The sequence below is a fragment of the Oryctolagus cuniculus genome, chromosome 19 (genome assembly GCF_051225735.1).
Source record: "Oryctolagus cuniculus isolate XC-2025 breed Fujian yellow rabbit chromosome 19, ASM5122573v1, whole genome shotgun sequence".
NCBI lineage: Eukaryota > Metazoa > Chordata > Mammalia > Lagomorpha > Leporidae > Oryctolagus > Oryctolagus cuniculus.
The window spans coordinates 69,387,989-69,406,555 of NC_142885.1; the positions used below are offsets into that span (position 1 = coordinate 69,387,989).

Consider the following 18,567-nt stretch of genomic DNA (forward strand, 5'->3'; position numbering starts at 1 on the left):
ACAGAAGGAGGTGGACTCAGATCTTCTCAAGGAAACACTCTAAGGGGTGGGGTGGGGGCAGGGACCTTTTCCTTTTTGGAGCCAGGGTCTCTTTTTAGCCTCACGGGGAGGGCGTGTCCTACCTGCCCCTAGGATGAGTGTGGGGTCCTCCTGCCCCTTCCCCTCCATCAGACTCAGAAGAGGAAGCAGGTTTTCCAGCACCTCCCTGGGGAGAGGGAGCCGTGAGGAAGGCAGGCTGTTGGGGACAGCCGGACGTGACCGTGAAGTCCACGCTTGGGAGATCGCTGGGCTCTGCTTTTCGGACCCTTATAGAGGAGGCCGCAGCTGCCGGCGCCTCTCAGCCTCCCTTGACATCACATCCATGTACAGCATCACTTGGGCGACCATCCGCACACCCTTCTTGGAGAGCCCTCCCCCGCTGCTGTGACAAACAGGGGGCCCCGGAGCTGCCTCCAACTCTCACCCTGAACCGCAGCCCATTTTGCTAAAGGGCCCCTCTCACCCCCATAGCCTGCAGAAGAACAGCATCGGGCCTGCGGGAGCCCAGCGGATGGCCGGCGCCCTGAAGCACAACAGGAGCCTGAAGGAGCTCGTGTGAGAAACGCGGGAGGGCCGGGGATCCTCAGTGCCCAGCACCACGCCCGCCCATCGCTAGTGGTTGTGAGCATGGACGGCCGCATGGGCGCACGGAGGAGTGGATGGGCGGATGCATGCAGAGGTCGATGTGTGGGTGACTGGAGGGAGGGGGGATGGATGGATGTGTGGGTGACTGGATGGAGGGAGGGAAGGATGGATGTGTGGGTGACTGGAGGGAGGGAGGGATGGATGGATGAGTGGGTGACTGGAGGGAGGGATGGACCGATGGATGTGTGGGTGACTGGAGGGAGGGAGGGATGGATGTGTGGGTGACTGGAGGGAGGGAGGGAGGGAGGGAGGGATGGATGGATGTGTGGATGTGTGGGATGGAGGGAGGGAGGCATGATGGATGTGTGGGTGACTGGAGGGAGGGAGGGATGGATGGATGGATGGATGGAGGGAGGTAGGGAGGGAAGGATGGATGTGTGAGTGACTGGAGGGAGGAAGGCATGGAGAGATGGATGTGGGATGGAGGGAGGGAGGGAGGGAAGGAGGGAGGGAGGCATGATGGATGTGTGGGATGGATGGATGGATGAATGAATGGAGGGAGGGAGAGAGGGAGGGAAGGATGGATGTGTGGGTGACTGGAGGAGGGAGGGATGGAGAGATGGATGTGTGGGTGACTGGAGGTGGGGAGGGAGGGATGGATGATGGACAGACTGTGGGTTCAGGATTGCTGGCTTTGGACTCCAAAGCACTCAATAAAACAGCAAGCCCAGGCTATGTTCCTTAAAGTATCACAAATGCCTCTCACCAAAGGGCTGCTGCTGCCCCTGCCCCTGCCCCTGCCCCTGCCCTGCCCCTCCCCTGCCAGAGTCAGGAGTGCTTTGTCACTTGAACACTGACAGGCAGGCAGCAGGTGGTCACTTCAGAGACTGGGTCAACAAGTCTCAGGCAGGACAAGCTGCACACTGATCACCCTTGAGAAAGCAGGGACAGCCTCCCCTGAGGGCTCCCCTGGGCCCTGATCCCCAGGCCCAGCCCTGCCCAGCTGCCCCAAGAGGCAAACTCACCATGTCTCTTGCAGGTTCTCCAGTAACAGCATAGGCGATGGAGGTGCCAAGGCCCTGGCAGAGGCGCTGAAGGTGAACCAGGGCCTGGAGAGCCTGGAGTGAGTCTGCCTGACCGTGGTGACGGTTCCCCCGGGGTTCTCCATCCAGCACATGGCAGGAGTGGGGCTGGCCCTGGGAACCTCAGAGTGACAAGCTCCAAACTCCCTGCGGGCAGGCGGCAGCCGCTGAAGACAAAGCTGGCCTTTGGGGGTAGGGACCTGGGCTCCCCCTTCTGGGGACACTCTGCTGAGCACTTTCTCGGGGCCGCAGAGCCAACATGCCCCACTCTGAGCCTGTTCAGAGCCCTCTGTGCCAAGGCAGAGGCTAAACGTTGGGGCTTCTCCCACTACACCCACTTGCCTGACTCGGCAGGGGCTAGAAGGTGGGGGGATGGGAAAGGAAGCAGGCATGAGGAGAGGAGCAGAGTCGAGGTGCTTGTCCCCAGGTCCCCCGACTCTGCTGAGCCAGGGCCTGTGGTCCGGGCTGGACAGCCAGGCCAAGGGTGCCCTCCTCTGCCCGCAGCCTGCAGAGCAACTCCATCAGCGACGTGGGAGTGGCAGCACTGACAGAGGCCCTGGGTGCCAACCAGACCCTCCTCCGCCTCAGGTAAGCCCCGCCCTCCCGGCCAGCGTGCCCTCTGACCAGTGCTCTCTCTGCTGAGGCGTCAGGGCTGGGAAGGCAAGGCTGGGGCTGGGAAGCTGCCCTAGGAAATCTGTGGTTGAGGCAGGCTCGGGCCTGGAGCCTGAACCCCATCCCTGTTCCTGCTCCCTCAGGAGGGCAGGGGTCCGCTGCGGCCCTCAGTGCGGCTGCTCTGCGGCTCTCTGCCCATTCGCACGTCCATCAGGTACCCGGCGTGCTCACCTGTTGGCGCCTCTGGGGCACTGTTGTCCTACCTGCTTCCTCCTGGATGTTCCTGCGTGGCCGACGGTCCTGACGTGGGGACACATGACTGGCAGCTGTGGGAGCCTGGCTCACCCAGCCCAGACTGCACAGCAGGCCTGGGGTGCACCAGCCTGGACACCTGGGCCTGCTTCCTGCCAGAGGCCTCACCTGCCCCGGCACAAGCTCAGGGCCTTCTCTCCCCCGCAGCCTGCGTGAGAACTCCATCAGCCCAGAGGGTGCCCAGGCTCTGGCTCACGCGCTCTGCACCAACAGCACCTTGGAGAACCTGGAGTACGTGCCGGGAAGGGGCTAACTCCGCTTCCTAGGGCTAGTGATGCCCGGGGCCTGAACCACCACCGTCCTAACAGGGGCCACCCCAGTGGCCTAGGCTCTCCACACCCTGGCCATGTCACAGGACTGGAGGAGGACCGAGCTGGGAAGGGGTTGTAGACCTAGTGTCTGGTGGCTTCCCTGACACATGCCCCGGCTCCCATGACGAGTGACACAAGGGGGTGGACGGTGTGCTGCTGAGCCTGCCATAGCCCGGGTGAGGGACAAGCACGTGGGAGGGGCCTCCTGGAGTCAGTGTGGCACCATGCCACTGGGCAGTGAGTGCCCCGGGCAGTTCTGCAGATCCTGGCCGTGCCTGCCCCAGGTTGTTGATGGCTCAGAACAGTGCTCCAGCGCCCGTGCCTGGCTCACCAGAGCTCCACAGCTCGTAACACTGGCACAGACCCCATGTGGCCCTCGGGACGGGGGGAGTGACCTGAACGCCCTGGTGACAGAGGACAGGGGGCTTCCTTCAGGCCAGCTCTCACTCATTTGCCCCACTCCCCCGCAGCCTGACAGCCAACCTGCTCCAGGACCAGGGCGCCCAGGCCATCGCAGTCGCAGTGGGAGGAAACCGTGCCCTCAGGTCTCTGCAGTGAGTCCATGGCCTCACCCTACCCCGTGCCCTTCCACAGAGCCGAGGGCCATATCCACGCACACCAACTCTGTGCAGGCCTGCCTCTGGGCTCCCCCCGACCCTCAAGCTTCAACGGTCTCCGGGGCCCATGCCGTCTGTACAGGCCGCACCCAACCACGTAGCAGGCTGGGCCTCAGGGGTCCCAGGCCTTATGCAAGGGCCACTTAGAGTCACCTTGTGGGTCTGTCCCTGTGGCCACCACGGACCCCTTTCGGACCCCATGTGAGGAGGGCTGCAGGAGTCACCGTCAGACCCTGCTGGGCTCTGCACAGGCCATGCGGTCATGCCTGTCTGTCTGCCCAGCCTGCAGTGGAACTTCATCCAGGCCGGTGCTGCCAGGGCCCTCGGGCAAGCTCTACAGCTCAACAGGAGCCTGACCAGCTTAGAGTAAGTGCCACCCACAGGGCTGCAGGGGCGGGGCGGGCAGGGGGACCTGAGAAGCCAGGGCTGGCCAGGCCAGGCCAGGGCTCAGCCTCCCTGCCCTGAGGTCAGCAGGCATGATCAGGTCCTCGTCAACTTTTTTAAAAAATCCAAGAGGGTCATTAAAATATACTCCACAAAGCATAGCAGTCTACCTATTGGAAGTCTACCATGCACCAGTTTCTAGCATATTCTAAGTCAACAATTGAAAGGAAACCCCATACTTAGCATTCCCTTTCCATTCTTCCCACCCCCCACCATGGCAACCACTAATGGACACTGTCTCCAGGGACACAGCCACATGGTCTCCCGGGACCAGCCACGTTGCAGTGTACTTCCTTCCTTTTTGTGGCTAAACTACATTCTGCCGCACAGACAGACACACAGGTGTTAGTTACCCGTTCACCCTGCCCGTGGACGCTGGGTCCACTCAGGCTGCTCCAGCTTCTAGGACATCCCCTTTCTGGCTGGATCTCCACATGCTTTTCTTCTGCTTGGCTTCTGCCTGAACACTGGGGCTCCCCAGGGTGCCGTCCCAGGCCACCTTCTCCTTAGGGACAACTGGGGACTCCAGTGATGGTCCAGGCCCCAGAAGCCCCTGGAGCTCCATCCCTGGGGACCCCCAGCACTACGGTTTGTCTGCCTCTCTCACCTGCCTGCTTTTGGCTTGCCCCTCACCCCCAACTCCCTGTTCTCCAAGTCCTGCTGATGTTCCCTCCAGGGTCTCACCACCCACCCGGTTCTCTTGATCCCTGTGGCTACCATCTAGACCTGCATCACTCAGCAGTCTCCCACCCAGCCCCCTCCACCCCTTACCCCACACTGCTGGCCAGAGATCTTTGCAAAGCGCCTACTTATCCCTGTCTGGGTGAGATCCTTGAATGGCTGCCTGGTGCTACAGGGGAAGTGCAAGCCTCCTGTGTGGCTCAGAAGGCCCCGAAAAATCAACTTTACACCTCCCAAACCCTGTTTTTTTTTTTTCTTTTAAAGATTTATTTTATTTATTTGAAAGAGTTACAGAGAGAGGTAGAGACAGAGAGCAAGGTCTTCCATCTGATGGTTCACTCCCCAGTTGGCAGCAACAGCTGGAGCTGCACCAACCTGAAGCCAGGAGCCAGGAGCCAGGAGCCAGGAGCCAGGAGCTTCTTCTGGGTCTCCCATGTGCAGGGGCCCAAGGACTTGCGCCATCTTCCACTGTTATCCCAGGCCATAGCAGAGAGCTGGGTCAGAAGTGGAGCAGCCAGGACTAGAATTGGTGACCACATGGGATGCCGGTGCTTCAGGCCGGGCGTTAACACACTGCACCACAGCACCGGCCCCCCAAACCCTGTTCTTAACCACTCGGGGAACTCAGATTTCTGCAGGGCCCTCCTGGGCCTCATCTTTTGGGGGTTGGTTTTGACCAGTTTATCCTGGGCAGTGTTCTGTGACCACTGGGGAGGAGCCCTGCTGGTTTTCCCGGCAGTCTGGCTTGGCCTCTCACGGCTGCTCACTTAATCACGTCTTTCTACCTGCTGCCATGCACACCCCTTGCACAATGCACACTCAAATATTTGTCTACTAAAAGCCAGTGTCCACCACAACTACCCTCATTTTCTGCCCCAAGGCCCTGTGACTTAGAAGGGAGAGGAAGAATAAGTAAATAAATAGAGGTTACAGAATGCTGCTGGCAGCAGTGGCCCAGGGACGGAGGGCTTCAGGTTGTTTCTGGTGGGTTTTGAAAGCCGCACCCTTTTTGGCCCGAACCCTTGCCGACAGTCTCCCTGAGTCCCTTTCCTTGCCTGCCTGCCAAGGTTCCGATTCATGCAGCCCCCAGACACCCTGCATGGAGTCGCACCCCCCAGGGCACGTGTGGGCAGGCAGGCGTGACAAGGGCAGCCGGGAGGGTCCCCAGAGTGACCCTGGGAGCGTGTCTCTGGCTGGCCTGTGTCTAAAGGAACCTGGGAGGCCCACGCTGGGCAGTTCCTGTGGGGGTGCTGGCCTGTGCGCAGGCATGGAACAGCTCCAACTCCGTGTTCAGTCTACAGGAAAACGCCATTGGGGACGAAGGTGCCTCAGCGGTGGCTGGCTCTCTGAAGGTGAACACGGCGCTCACGGCCCTCTAGTAAGTCCCGTCATGCATGGCAGCCCGGGAGGCTGGCCTCTCATGCCAACCCCAAGGAACTGGTGTTTAATTTTTCTAATATTATTATAGGAAATATCAACATTATATTGATAGATTAGCAATCAGGGAATCAAACCCAGAAAGCATTAAGGGTACAGCGATGAGTGTCCCCTCCCTACCTCACGCTTCCCAGGAGACTCACTTCCTTATGTGTAGCCCGCAGATGTCCTGGGCACGGGACCCTGTAGGTGGGAGGTGCATTCCTGGGAGAGATCGTGGGCCAACACTTCTTTGCGCTATTTCTCTCGTCAGCCCTAAGTTAAGGGAGAGTTTGTGGGCCTTGGCAGGCGTGGGGCTGTGGCAAGCACTACTGCACCTCTTCTCAGTCTCCAGGTGGCCTCCATTGGTACCCGGGGGGCCCAGGCACTTGGGGAGGCCCTGGCTGTGAACAGAACCTTGGAGATCCTTGAGTAAGTACTCCTGCCTCCAGACATAGCCTTTGGCTCAAAGGAACCAAGCTGCGGATTCCAAATGAAAAGATGAGGGGAACTGAGCAACTTAATGACTTCCACTTAAGGCCCCAGCGACGGTCCCCATTCGCCTGGAGTCACGGTGGCTTTCCCTTCTCTTGCCAAGTTCCTGCTCTCGGGGGTGGCCTTGCCCCGCTGAGGGGACTCCCGGGCAGGGAGGGAGGCTTTGTGAGGCTCTCAGGTGTGGCTCTCCAGGGTTTATGGCACAGAGTTGGACCAGGGACCTGCAGGGTGCAAGCACTGCCTCTCCTGTTTCGGCTCAGCTTCTCCTTTTTTTGGAAGAGAAGAGGAGGAGGGGGCTCCCACAGAGTGCCAACTGCACCCAGCCTTCAAAGTCCCGACACCCCGCATCCAACTCTGCAGCCACCGGGGAGTGAGGACGGAGCAATCCTCACCTCCTGGCATTGCTGGAGCCCAAGTAACCCATCACCCTTCCAAAGAGGCAGCGATGACCCCTCTCGGCCTGGCCCCGAGCCTCAGGTCCCCTGTCTTTCCTTGCAGCCTAAGAGGGAATGCCATCGGGGTGGCTGGAGCCAAAGCCCTGGCAAAGGCCTTGAAGGTAAACTCAAGCCTCCGGAGACTCAAGTAAGTGGCCTCAGCGACTGCCCGCGTGCATCCCAGGGCAGCAGATGCCCCTGCTGCTCTTCCCGTGGGATGCCACGCTAGGAGCACCCAGGACTGCTCTGTCAGGTGCACGTGCTGCAGCTGACGGGCTGAACTCCCAAGTCAGCCACTTCACAATGGCACTGACGATCCCCGGTGGGATGGCTGTGGTGGTGCCTGCGGACAAGTCAGCCAGCAGAGCCCGCCCCTCGGCGGCCCCCAGGACACGCAGCAGCGTGGCCTCCTGTGGGGCTGGACTGTCCCAGCGCTCACCGGGCCATCTGTTCTCTGCCTAGCCTGCAAGAGAACTCCCTGGGCATGGACGGGGCGATCTGTGTGGCCACGGCGCTGTCCGGAAACCACGGGCTGCAGCACATCAAGTGAGTAGGCTCAGCAGGACCACCCCTCCCCTGCCGCTCCTGCTCACCCCTCCTTAGGACTGCTCTGCGGAGTTCAGCTCACGATCGGGGCAGCCTGAGCCTCGCCCGGGAGAGGGCTCCTGGAAGCACAAAGCTTCCGTGGGGAGTTCTGCGTTTTCTGCTGAGAACCTGGAGGCACCCAGCCCGGCCTTGCCCCTTCTCTTCCAGTCTACAGGGAAACCAGATCGGGGAATCTGGTGCCAGGATGATCTCAGAGGCTATAAAGACAAACGCTCCCACGTGCACGGTGGACATGTGACCAGAACAAGTTCCCAGTGGACCGGGCAGGACAAGCAGAGACCAAGACCACACCCCAGGTGCCTTCCTGTCACTTGGGAATGACCTGTCCCAGCCCGAGGCCTGGTCTCCCGTGCAAGGGAAGGAGAGGTGCTACCACAGGGGTTCGCGAGCCCCTCTCCCGGCCCAGGGTCAGTCCAGGCAGGGCGGGTGTGTCTGCCTCAGAGGGCCGGGGCTGCCAGCAAGGCACACAGGGGGCCCAGAAGTGCTGTACTGTAAGAAGCTGGTTCTAGTGGTTCTAGCGGATTTATACCTCGACATTTCATTTGCCCCCGACTTAAGGTCATCACTGCCCTTTCCCATTCATCCAGTCCAAATCAGCCTCACGCTGAAATGCGCAGCAGTCCTCAGGTGTGTTGAGCCTGCCAGTTTGCAGGGGTGACACAGGGGCCCCTCTTTCTTTGCTCAAGAAGAAAGGAGGTTTCAGAGGTGTGATCCTTAGAGTATGAGAAAGCCATGAAGACAAGTGCAAGGCCCTATTCCGGGAGTCTGGAGACACAGGCGGGCGCCTGCAAGGGTTCTGCCACTCTGCATCCATTACAAAACCTCCCCAGCACAAGGGCAAGGCCCCACGTGCCATCTGGAGTCTGCAACACTGGTGACCCACTGTCGGTGCCACTGAGTTACTAAGACATTTTGCATCAGGCTTCCCAACCATCATGCCCCGCCCCAGCTTCCCAACCACCGCGACCCAGCTTCCCGAACCACGGCCCAGCTTCCCGAACCACCACGCCCCAGCTTCCCGAACCATGTCCCAGCTTCCCGAACCACGCCCCAGTTTCCTGAAGCACCATGCCCCAGCTTCCTACGCTGACAAGCGAGCTGGGCTTCTGCCTAGAGTAAACACCCATGGCTGGCTCAGATTGAAATTGGAGAAAAAAAGTCCAAGTGGGGACATCACAGATCTCAACAACTGAACAACCAAGGACAATGCTTATGAATGCCACACTGCCACTGTCACTTTCAAATTCAAAAGGGAAGCACTGCTGTCCCAAATATCTCTTTAAAAGTGGTATTTACACAAGAATCCATGGACACCAAGACCATGAAAACCTGCTGGGGAAAAAGACTGCAAAGGCTCAGAACATCACTCCACAAAGGCGAAGCCCTTCAGCAAAGGTGACAACACACCTTAGCCAGCTGGAACCCAGCACGCGGCACCTTCACAGCAACCAAGCTTCACACGGCCAACCAACCACAGGACAGACAGCACGCGCCCCCGACGGAGTGCTCCAGGACACGTCACTGATGCCCTGTTCTTGCCAAAAACGTTTACTGAACCTCATCAAGAAAGAACAAGTACACAAACTCCAAAATGAGCGGCATTCCGCAGAGCGGACCCGACCTCTCCAAAAATGTCAGTGCCAAGAAAAACACAATAGGCTGGGCCGGGCTTTGACTGGGCCCCGGACAGGAGGGAAAAATCTGTTATAAAGAACGTGATGTGGCCGGCACCGTGGCTCACTAGGCTAATCCTCCACCTTGCGGCACTGGCATACCGGGTTCTAGTCCCAGTTGGGGCGCCGGATTCTGTCTCGGTTGCCCCTCTTCCAGGCCAGCTCTCTGCTGTGGCCAGGGAGTGCAGTGGAGGATGGCCCAAGTGCTTGGGCCCTGCACCCCATGGGAGACCAGGAGAAGTACCTGGCTCCTGCCATCGGATCAGTGCAATGCGCCGGCCACAGCGCGCCAGCCATGGCGGCCATTGGAGGGTGAACCAACGGCAAAGGAAGACCTTTCTGTCTCTCTCACTGTCCACTCTGTCAAAAAATAAAAATAAAAAAAATTTAAAAAAAAAGAACGTGATGTGGAAACCGCAGACACTTGAATGAGGGCCTTCTAGGCTTCCAGGTGCATCTGAAAGACGCGTCTGCTGGCCGTAGGATTGCAGCCAGCCTTTTGCTCAGTACTGGGGCGCTGCGGCTTGGCTGCCTTCTGTCTGCCGTGATGGCCGGGCCCTGGAGAAGGCTCAGAGGGGTGACAATGCCTGAGGGCCTCTGAGAGCGGCTGCCGCTGCCACTTCCCACCTCACTGGATGGCCAAGGACAGGGACGCACAGGGCCCGGCTCCACCGGCGCAGGCAGGACCAAAGGCGGATCTGGAGTGGAGGCAGCGATCAGTAACTGGTACGCGCTGATTGGGGGTTTGTTTCCACATGGAGTTCCACTGTCACAGGGTCACTGATACCTTCTTCCACAGCATCTAAACTGCTGTTCATCCCATCTAACCCGCGTCCTGTTTCAGCGTTCTCCTAAGTCTCTCCGAGTTCTGTCCGAGACCTTTTCGCTCTCCTTCCCATGCTCGTTCCTCCACTAACAGCTGTGGCTGTCAGAAGGCTTTGTTTGGGGCCGGCGCTGTGGCGTAGTGGCGTAGTGAGTAAAGCCGCCACCTGCAGATCCATTTTCCCATATGGGTGCAGGTTCAAGTCCCAGCTGCTCCACTTCTGATCCAACTCTGTTATGGCCTCAGAAAGCAGCAGAAAATGGCCCAAGTGCTTGGGCCCCTGCACCCATGTGGGAGACCCAGAAGAGGCTCCTGGCACCTGCCTTTGCATGCGCCCAGCTTCAGCTGTTGTGGCCATTTGGGGAATGAACCAACAGATGGAAGACCTCTCTCTCTATGTAACTGCCTTTCAAATAAATAAATCTTAAAAAAGGATTTGTCTGAATCTTGGACCTGTTTCTCCCTTTTTCTTCTTATATCTAGTAATTTTTATTAAGTTTTCTTTTTGAGAGGTAGACAGACAGGCATAGAGATAGAAACACAGTGAATGTCCCATCTGCTGGTCGCTCCTCCATGCCTGTAATGGGCAGAGTTGGGCCAGGCTGAAGCTGGGGGCTCGATCCAGGGCTTTCATGTGGGTGGCAGGGACCCAGCTACTTCCGCCATTATGGCCGCCTCCCAGGGTGTGCAAGAGCAGGAAGTTGGAGCCTCGGTCGGAGCTGGAAATCATATCCAGGTATTCCAATGTGGAATGCAGACACTAAACACTGACCCTATACCTAGTACTTTCTGACTGGAAACCAGACATTGGGCATATTAACTTGTTGGGAACAATTTCTGTATTCCTTAAAATATCCTTGGGTTTTGTTCTGGGACGTGATTACCTAAAACTTTTTGTTCCTTTCCACCTTTCAGTGTTGCTAGGCAGACCTCACCACTGAGGCCCTCTGTTTTCTGCATGCTCTACGTGCTGCCCACACACTGCAGGGTTTGCCCGATCTGGCTGTGGGGACACCAACTATGCTGGCCCTCTGTGAGCTCTGGGGACAGTTCTGCCTGTTCCTTTTTGGTGCTCCTTCCCTGGTTCTGGGTGGTTTCCTCACACACCTGCTGCAAGGGTCCTTCTGCGGGTCAAGAACCCTGCGCAGCTCTGCTCTCTGTTGCTCCGTCCTCTGAACACCAGCCACCGTGGCCTCCTGATTTCCAGTTTCAACTCCTGCAACTTCTCCCTGCCCCACATTGTGTGCTGCGACCCGTCCAGCTGGGCTCACGGCATCTGCTTCCCCTCTCAGGGATCACTGTCCTTGCAACCTGTAGCCTAAATGCTGCAATGCCACTGCTTCACGCATTCTGTCCAGGTAGGAGGGCATGGCCAGTAGTAGAGGTGCGTACTGCATTAAGTTCTCTGAGTGTGGGGTTTGGTGCTGTGGCATAGCAGGTAAAGCCACCGCCTGCAGTGCCGGCATCCCATATGGGAGCCGGTTCAAGACCCGGCTACTCCGCTTCCTGTCACGCTCTCTGCTATGACCTGGGAAAGCAGTAGAAGATGGCCCAAGTCCTTGGGCCCCTGTACCTGCTGGGAGACCCAGAGGAAGTTCCTGGCTCCTGGCTTCAGATCAGAGCAGCTCTGGCCGTTGTGGCCAATTGGGGAGTGAACTAGCAGATGGAAGACCTCTTTGTCTCTCCCTCTTCCTCTCCCTCTCCTCTCTCTGTATAACTCTTTCAAGTAAATAAATAAATCTTTAAAAAAATTTATTTGAGTGTAATAATTATTCTATGGTATGGTGGGTCATTAATCACATCATACTCTGAAATCGTTCAAAAAGCATATATATATATACATGCTTGTGCACGGGAAACATGGTGAGATGTTGGTAACTGGTGATCTAGGTTAAAAGTATTTGGCTGTGGGGCCAGCGCTGTGGCAAAGCCACTGCCTGCAGTGCCAGCATCCCATATGGGGGCTGGCTCGAGTCCCAGCTGCTCCACTTCCAATCCAGCTCTCTGCTATGGCCTGGGAAAGCAGTAGAAAATGGCCCAAGTCCTTAGGCTTCTGCACCCACATGGGAAGACCTGGAGGAAGCCCCTGGCTCCTGGCTTCAGATCGGCACAGCTTCGGCCCTTGCGGCCAACTGGGAAGTAAAAACAGCAGATGGGGGCTGGCGCTGTAGCTCACTTGGTTAATCCTCTGCGTGCAGCACTGGCGTCCCATACAGGCGCTGGGTTCTGGTCCTGGATGCTCCTCTTCCAGTCCAGCTCTCTGCTGTGGCCCGGGAAGGCAGTGGAGGATGGCCCAAGTGCTTGGGCCCTGCACCCGCATGGGAGACCAGGAGGAAGCACCTGGCTCCTGACTTCGGATTGGTGTAGCTCCAGCCACAGCAGCCATTTGTGGGGTGAACCAACGTAAGGAAGACCTTTCTCTGTCTCTCAGTGTCTAACTCTGTCAAAAGAAAAAAAGAAAGGCCGGCGCCGTGGCTCACTAGGCTAATGCTCCGCCTTGCGGCGCCGGCACACCGGGTTCTAGTCCGGTTGCCCCTCTTCCAGGCCAGCTCTCTGCTGTGGCCAGGGAGTGCAGTGGAGGATGGCCCAAGTGCTTGGGCCCTGCACCCCATGGGAGACCAGGAGAAGTACCTGTCTCCTGCCATCGGATCAGTGCCGTGCGCCAGCCGCAGCGCGCCAGCCGTGGCGGCCATTGGAGGGTGAACCAATGGCAAAGGAAGACCTTTCTCTCTGTCTCTCTCTCACTGTGCACTCTGCCTGTCAAAAAAAAATAATAATAATAATAATAAAAAAATAAAATAAAGAAAAAAAGAAAACAACAGCAGATGGAAGACCTCTCTCTCGCCCTCTCTGTCTCTCCTTTTGTGTGTAACTTTCAAATAAATAAATCCTTTTTTTTTTTTTTTTGACAGGTAGAGTTACAGACAGTTAAAGAGAGAGACAGAGAGAAAGGTCTTCCCTCCGTCGGTTCACTCCCTAACTGGCCGTCATGGCTGGCGCTACACCAATCCAAAGCCAGGAACCAGGAGCTTCCTCCTGGTCTCCCACTTGGTGCAGGGGCTCAAGGGCTTGGGCCATCTTCTACTGCCCTCCCGGGCCACAGCAGAGAGCTGGACTGGGAGAGGAGCAACTGGACTAGAACCAGTGCCTATATGGGAAGCTGGTGCCTCAGGCAGAGGATTAACCAAGTGAGCCATGGCGCCGGCCCCAAATAAATAAATCTTAAAAAAAAAAAAAAAAAAAAAGACAGTATTTGGCTGTACAACTTTACAAAAAGTTTGAAGTCTTGGGGCTGGCACTGTGCCACAGCAGGTTAAGCTATAGTCTGTAATGCCAGCATCCCACATGGGTGCCAGTTGGAGTCCCAGCTGCTCCACTAACTATCCAGTTCCCTGCTAATGCACCTGAGAAAGCAGCAGAAGATGTTCCAAGTCCTTGGGCCCCTGCACCCACGCGGGAGACCATGAAGAAGCTCCTGGCTCCTGCCTGGTCCAGCCCCAGCCGTTGCGGCCATTTGGGAAGTGAACCAGCAGACAGATTTCTCTCTGTTGAAAGACAGAAAGACAGACAGGAAGGAAGGAAGGAAGGAAGGAAGGAAGGAAGGAAGGAAGGAAGGAAGGAAGGAAGGAAGGAAGAAAACAAACTAGTAAGTTTGCGGTTTTCAAAATAAAATGTTAGGGGAAAAAGCATGTGACATCTGCAATGTTCTCACTGCCTCGAATGAAAAGCCCACTACACAACTGCAGCACTCGCTCCACCCACTCCCAGTTTTTCTTTTCCCAACTCAGGTTGGTGAAAACCCAACTACCATTTGTCAAGCTGTTTGCCGCAGGGCAGGCTAACGAGCGTCACCGGATGTCACACCCAGGAACCCTATGCTGCAAACCCAAAGCCTGTTGGGAAACGTTCTCAGCCTTCACACTGCAGCCCGAGAGCCCACCCTACAATTTCAGCTCCCAGGGAGACACCCAGCTTCCCTGGGTCTCTGGAACCATCACTCATTTTAACGAGTGCTTCCAGGGGCAGGCACTGTGGCGTAGCCGGTTAACCCAGACTGTGATGCTGGTATCCTGTATGGGCGCTGGTTCCAGTGCTGGCTGCTCCACTCCTGATCCAGCTCCCTGCTAATATGCCTGGGAAAGCAGCGGAAGACAGCCCATGTTCTTGAGCCCCTGACACCCACATGCGAGACCTGGAAGAAGCTCCTGGCTCCTGGCTTCAGCCTGGCCCAGTCCTGGCCATTGCAGCCATTTGAAGAACAAACCAGCAGATAGAAGATTCTGTGGATCTCTCTCCTTCTGTCTCTGTAACTCTGACCTTCAAATAAATAAATAAATCTTTTAAAAAAGATCTAGACGCAGGCAGGAACTGTTCACCTGCTGCCGACCAGAGGGGCTTCCCTGTGCCTTCTGGGTGGCCTCCCTCAAGCCAACACAACCGCTTTGGGCTTTATCTGAAACAGACACCACCGGAAAACAGGTGTCAAAGACCAGGAAATCCACTGCAGCTTCCCCAACCAAACAGTAGCACCCTCCCCACTGCTGACCTGACTCCGCTGTGTTTCAATCCACAGGGCAAGTTTAAGCAGCAGGACTCTTTGTGTCATCAATTCCTGTCTCAGAGATCCAAGCTCACTCCACCAATGAGTTACCTTCAGGTAAAAATTCATGAAATTTTTCTCTCAACAAACGAAAAACCCAAGCCAGGCCCCTGAGCCCCTCCAGCAAGCTCCTGGCTCCACTCTTCCCCCAGCTCGGCCCTCAGCCCCTGTGAACAGGTCACACCTCGTGTGCGGACTTCAAACCACGACCTCTCTTCAGCCCATTACTCGCCGTCCGGCTTGTCCTGGCTGAGCTCATCTCCAGCAAGGCCTGCTGTCCGCCCTGGCTCCATACCATGATTGTCCTGAATCCTTCTACCTTCAACACATTCTGAAAAACGAAGCACACTGTTTTCCCAAACACGCAAGTTTACCCCCATTAGGATGTGGCTCCTTGTGGACCTTTCTCTCTAAGCACAACAGCTTCTCACCGCCTGTCCTGACGCACGCACTCTGCCGGAGAACCACCCACACAAATGCCTCTTCAGCCTGAATCTCAAGCTCCTACCCTTTTCCTATTTCTTTTTTTTTTTTTTGGACAGGCAGAGTGGACAGTGAGAGAGAGAGAGACACAGAGAAAGGTCTTCCTTTGCCATTGGTTCACCCTCCAATGGCCACTGCAGCTGGTACGCTGTGGCCGGTGCACCACACTGATCCGAAGCCAGGAGCCAGGTGCTTCTCCTGGTCTCCCATGCAGGTGCAGGGCTCAAGTACTTGGGCCATCCTCCACTGCACTCTCGGGCCACAGCAGAGAGCTGGCCTGGAAGAGGGGCAAACAGGACAGAATCCAGTGCCCCGACCGGGACTAGAACATGGGGTGCCGACACCCCAGGTGGAGGATTAGCCTATTGAGCCACGGCGCTGGCCCCTATTTCTCTTCTTATAAATTTATTTTCATCAAAGCAACATTTTAAAAATCCAAAGTATTCCAAAGCTCACAAGGCAAAGATGCAGCTTGTTTTCCTAAATGCCCCTACTCCAAAAATCAAATATTCTACACCTTATTTCTTGTTTTATCATTTTTACAGATTACTATTGACTTTCCCTTATGCAAATAAAGATTTAACATTTGTATATCACTCTATGTCCTTTTCTGCTTCTCCATCCTTCCAACATAGCTGTAGCATGTTTTTTGGTGAAATCATTAGTGTTTATTAGTACTGATCACTGCTGAGTTATCTTTTATATAATTGCTGTTCCTGTAGAACTAACAGGTGTGTACTGGTCTCCCCTCTGCCCTCCAGTCCCGAGGTGGTACACACACCTGCTGGCACGCCTGGAGCCAAACAGCACGGAGCTGGGGAGCCTCCCCAGGTAAACAGTGGGCTTCCACTAAACCCTGGATTTCTAGTAAGGTCCCTCAGAGCCAGCCAGATTTATCTGGCTGCCTAAGATATGGAGGGCCTGGGGGGCATCCCACGCCTTCAGCCATCTCTGCCTTCAACCCAAGCCTGCCCTTACTCTCCACAGCACCTGGCTTCTGGCTATTGTCTCTCCAGGCTGGGCAGGATGAGTTCCTGTCCTCTGGGGAGCCCTGGGTCTCAGTTTCCTCAGCACTAACTCCTCCCCGTCAGGATCTCATCCATTCCAGCCTCCACACTGGCTTTTCTTACTCTTGTGGGTTTATCCAGCCCTTTGGAATTGATGCAGCAAGGACAAAAGGCCTCAGGTCCACGCTGACCTCTGACCTACACAACAGCAAGCAGGCCTCTATTTCTCTGCGCTAATGCAGCCCCACCCTGCCTTGACCAGCCTGCCCCGCCTGGCCTGCTGGACACACCACTGTGTGAAAAGTCCAGCCCTCAGCCCGAGCTCTCCCCACTCCTCCAAGCTCTCTCCCTCCAGCTCAGCCCGAGTCCAGCCCCTGCCCCAGCCCCAGCCTCAGCCTCAGCCCAAACCCCTCCAGCTCACACTGTGATCTCGCAGGACCTCTGGAACGAGCCCAAGCGCTCCCTCTGTCTTGGCAGCCCAGCTTTAGCTCAGACCCCCAAGACTCGACTTACAGACAAGAGGGGTTTATCACGTACAAAGCGGCGGGAAGGGGCTCGCTCTGCTAGCGTTCACCCGGGAGCGAGACCCCCCACCCCAGCTTTATTCTGAATGAACCTGTCTGGCTGTGGCTTCGTGCTCTGTCTCTATTTTCCTGCAGAGAATTTCTCACGCTCTCATTTTAGTGGAATTTTAGGAGAAGGCAGAGATAAATCAATGTATTCGATCCCAGGTTAAACAGGACGCCTCCCCCACCTGTCCCTTTCAGGATCTCCAAGTGAGCACCAGGCAATGCCGCCCTGGTGTCTGCCGGATGCCGTCAGCATGCCGCGCTCCACCCCACCCCGTCGGCTCTTCCTCCTGTAACTCCTGTGAAGACACCTGAACTGGACCCCTCCTGCAGGCTCCCTTCTCCTCTGCGGTGCACCTCCCACAGAATCCCGGGTACCCCGTTCCCCACGTGCATCCAGCTGTCTCCACCAGCACCACGAGCTCTTCTGCTACACACAGACGGCTCCTGGCCCGCCCCGCCGCCTCTTCCATCTGCCCTCCCAGTTTTTTCCAGAGCAATTCTTCCAAGTTTCTGATCTCTGGGGACTGCTATCTGCCTACAGGCCAGAATCCAACAAACTCTTTAGCACAAAAAAGACGTTCCTTGTCACCCACTCACTGCTTACTCCGCCCCTCAGGCTCACCGGGACACCACCAGGGGCTGGGCCCTTTGGTGGCTCTGAGACTCAGCGCATTCAAGCCCACCAGATCCCTCAAATGTGACTTTCACAGACATCTTCCTCAACTCTTTCAGACACACAGAGCTGCCCCAACACCAAGTTCCCCTGACACCTCACAGCACTGTACTATAATGTCCAATCCTCTTTCTAGGCCGTCAGCTGGTCAAGTCCAAAGTTCATCTTTGAGTTCTCCAGTAGCTACTAAATACAGCAGGGCTCAATAATTGCTGACCAGAAAAAGTAAGCACCAGGAAGCACATCTGTAGCAAAATGATCCCCTCACCGAGGTCCTGAGAGACTGCAGTTCCTAAAACTCCTACTTTCTAATCACTTCTTCTCAGCTCCACATATTCATTCTTGGAAACAAGCCACAGTCCCTCTGAATTACTTAAATGTCTCAATCAGAACGTGATCTCACTGAGCAGTCCTGAGGACTCCCTCTCTGCTGCTGGTTTTTTTTTTTTTTTTTTTTTGTTTTTTTTTTTTTTTTTTTTTTTTTTTTTGACAGGCAGAGTGGACAGTGAGAGAGAGAGACAGAGAGAAAGGTCTTCCTTCGCCGTTGGTTCACCCTCCAATGGCCGCCGCGGCCGGCGCGCTGCGGCCGGCGCACCGCGCTGATCCGATGGCAGGAGCCAGGAGCCAGGTGCTTTTCCTGGTCTCCCATGGGGTGCAGGGCCCATCTGCTGCTGTTTTACACTCGTCAATGACCACGTGCCTTCAAGCGCCTCGACTGGACAGGTCTTCTGTCTGCGGTCATGGACGTGCCAGAGCCCAGCCGGCCCACACTGTCCCAATCAGAGCCCAGCAGAAAGGAGAATTCGTATGCACCCAGAAAGGACTTCTCTCTGGTGAGGAGGTAGACTTTCAGCTCCCTTCCAACCCAGGGAGTCCTGGATTCTGGCACCTGGAGTCCCCTGGGTCCACACAACAGCTGTGCTATCTGCACTGTGTTTTGTTTACCAAATGGACACAGCTTCCTCTCACTGATGCTAGTTTAAAATGTCAATGGAAGAGCACCTGTATTTCTTCTTCCGCCCCAGCTAAAAGGGAAGCAGTCTTCAGATTTTCTTGATTTTGCTCTTGACAGATACGACTAATAAAAATTGAGGACTTGAAA

The 18,567-nt window shown here is 56.3% G+C and overlaps 1 protein-coding gene across 2 annotated transcripts in view; it reads left to right on the forward strand.

Moving 5' to 3' along the window:
• The window catches only part of NLRC3 (NLR family CARD domain containing 3), a 32,121-nt gene extending 20,240 nt beyond the window's left edge, over positions 1-11,881 (forward strand). Inside the window, exons 9-19 of one of the 2 annotated variants that reach the window (XM_070063987.2) lie at positions 511-594; positions 1,664-1,747; positions 2,211-2,294; positions 2,778-2,861; positions 3,412-3,495; positions 3,841-3,924; positions 5,978-6,061; positions 6,448-6,531; positions 7,093-7,150; positions 7,491-7,574; positions 7,782-11,881. In XM_070063987.2, coding sequence (XP_069920088.1) covers positions 511-594; positions 1,664-1,747; positions 2,211-2,294; positions 2,778-2,861; positions 3,412-3,495; positions 3,841-3,924; positions 5,978-6,061; positions 6,448-6,531; positions 7,093-7,150; positions 7,491-7,574; positions 7,782-7,955 — 988 coding nt within the window. In that variant the 3' untranslated portion in view covers positions 7,956-11,881. Of the gene's footprint in view, positions 1-510; positions 595-1,663; positions 1,748-2,210; positions 2,295-2,777; positions 2,862-3,411; positions 3,496-3,840; positions 3,925-5,977; positions 6,062-6,447; positions 6,532-7,092; positions 7,177-7,490; positions 7,575-7,781 lie in introns of both variants that reach the window. The other variant, XM_070063988.2, reaches the window with a different exon arrangement.
• Positions 11,882-18,567: the final 6,686 nt, after the last annotated feature.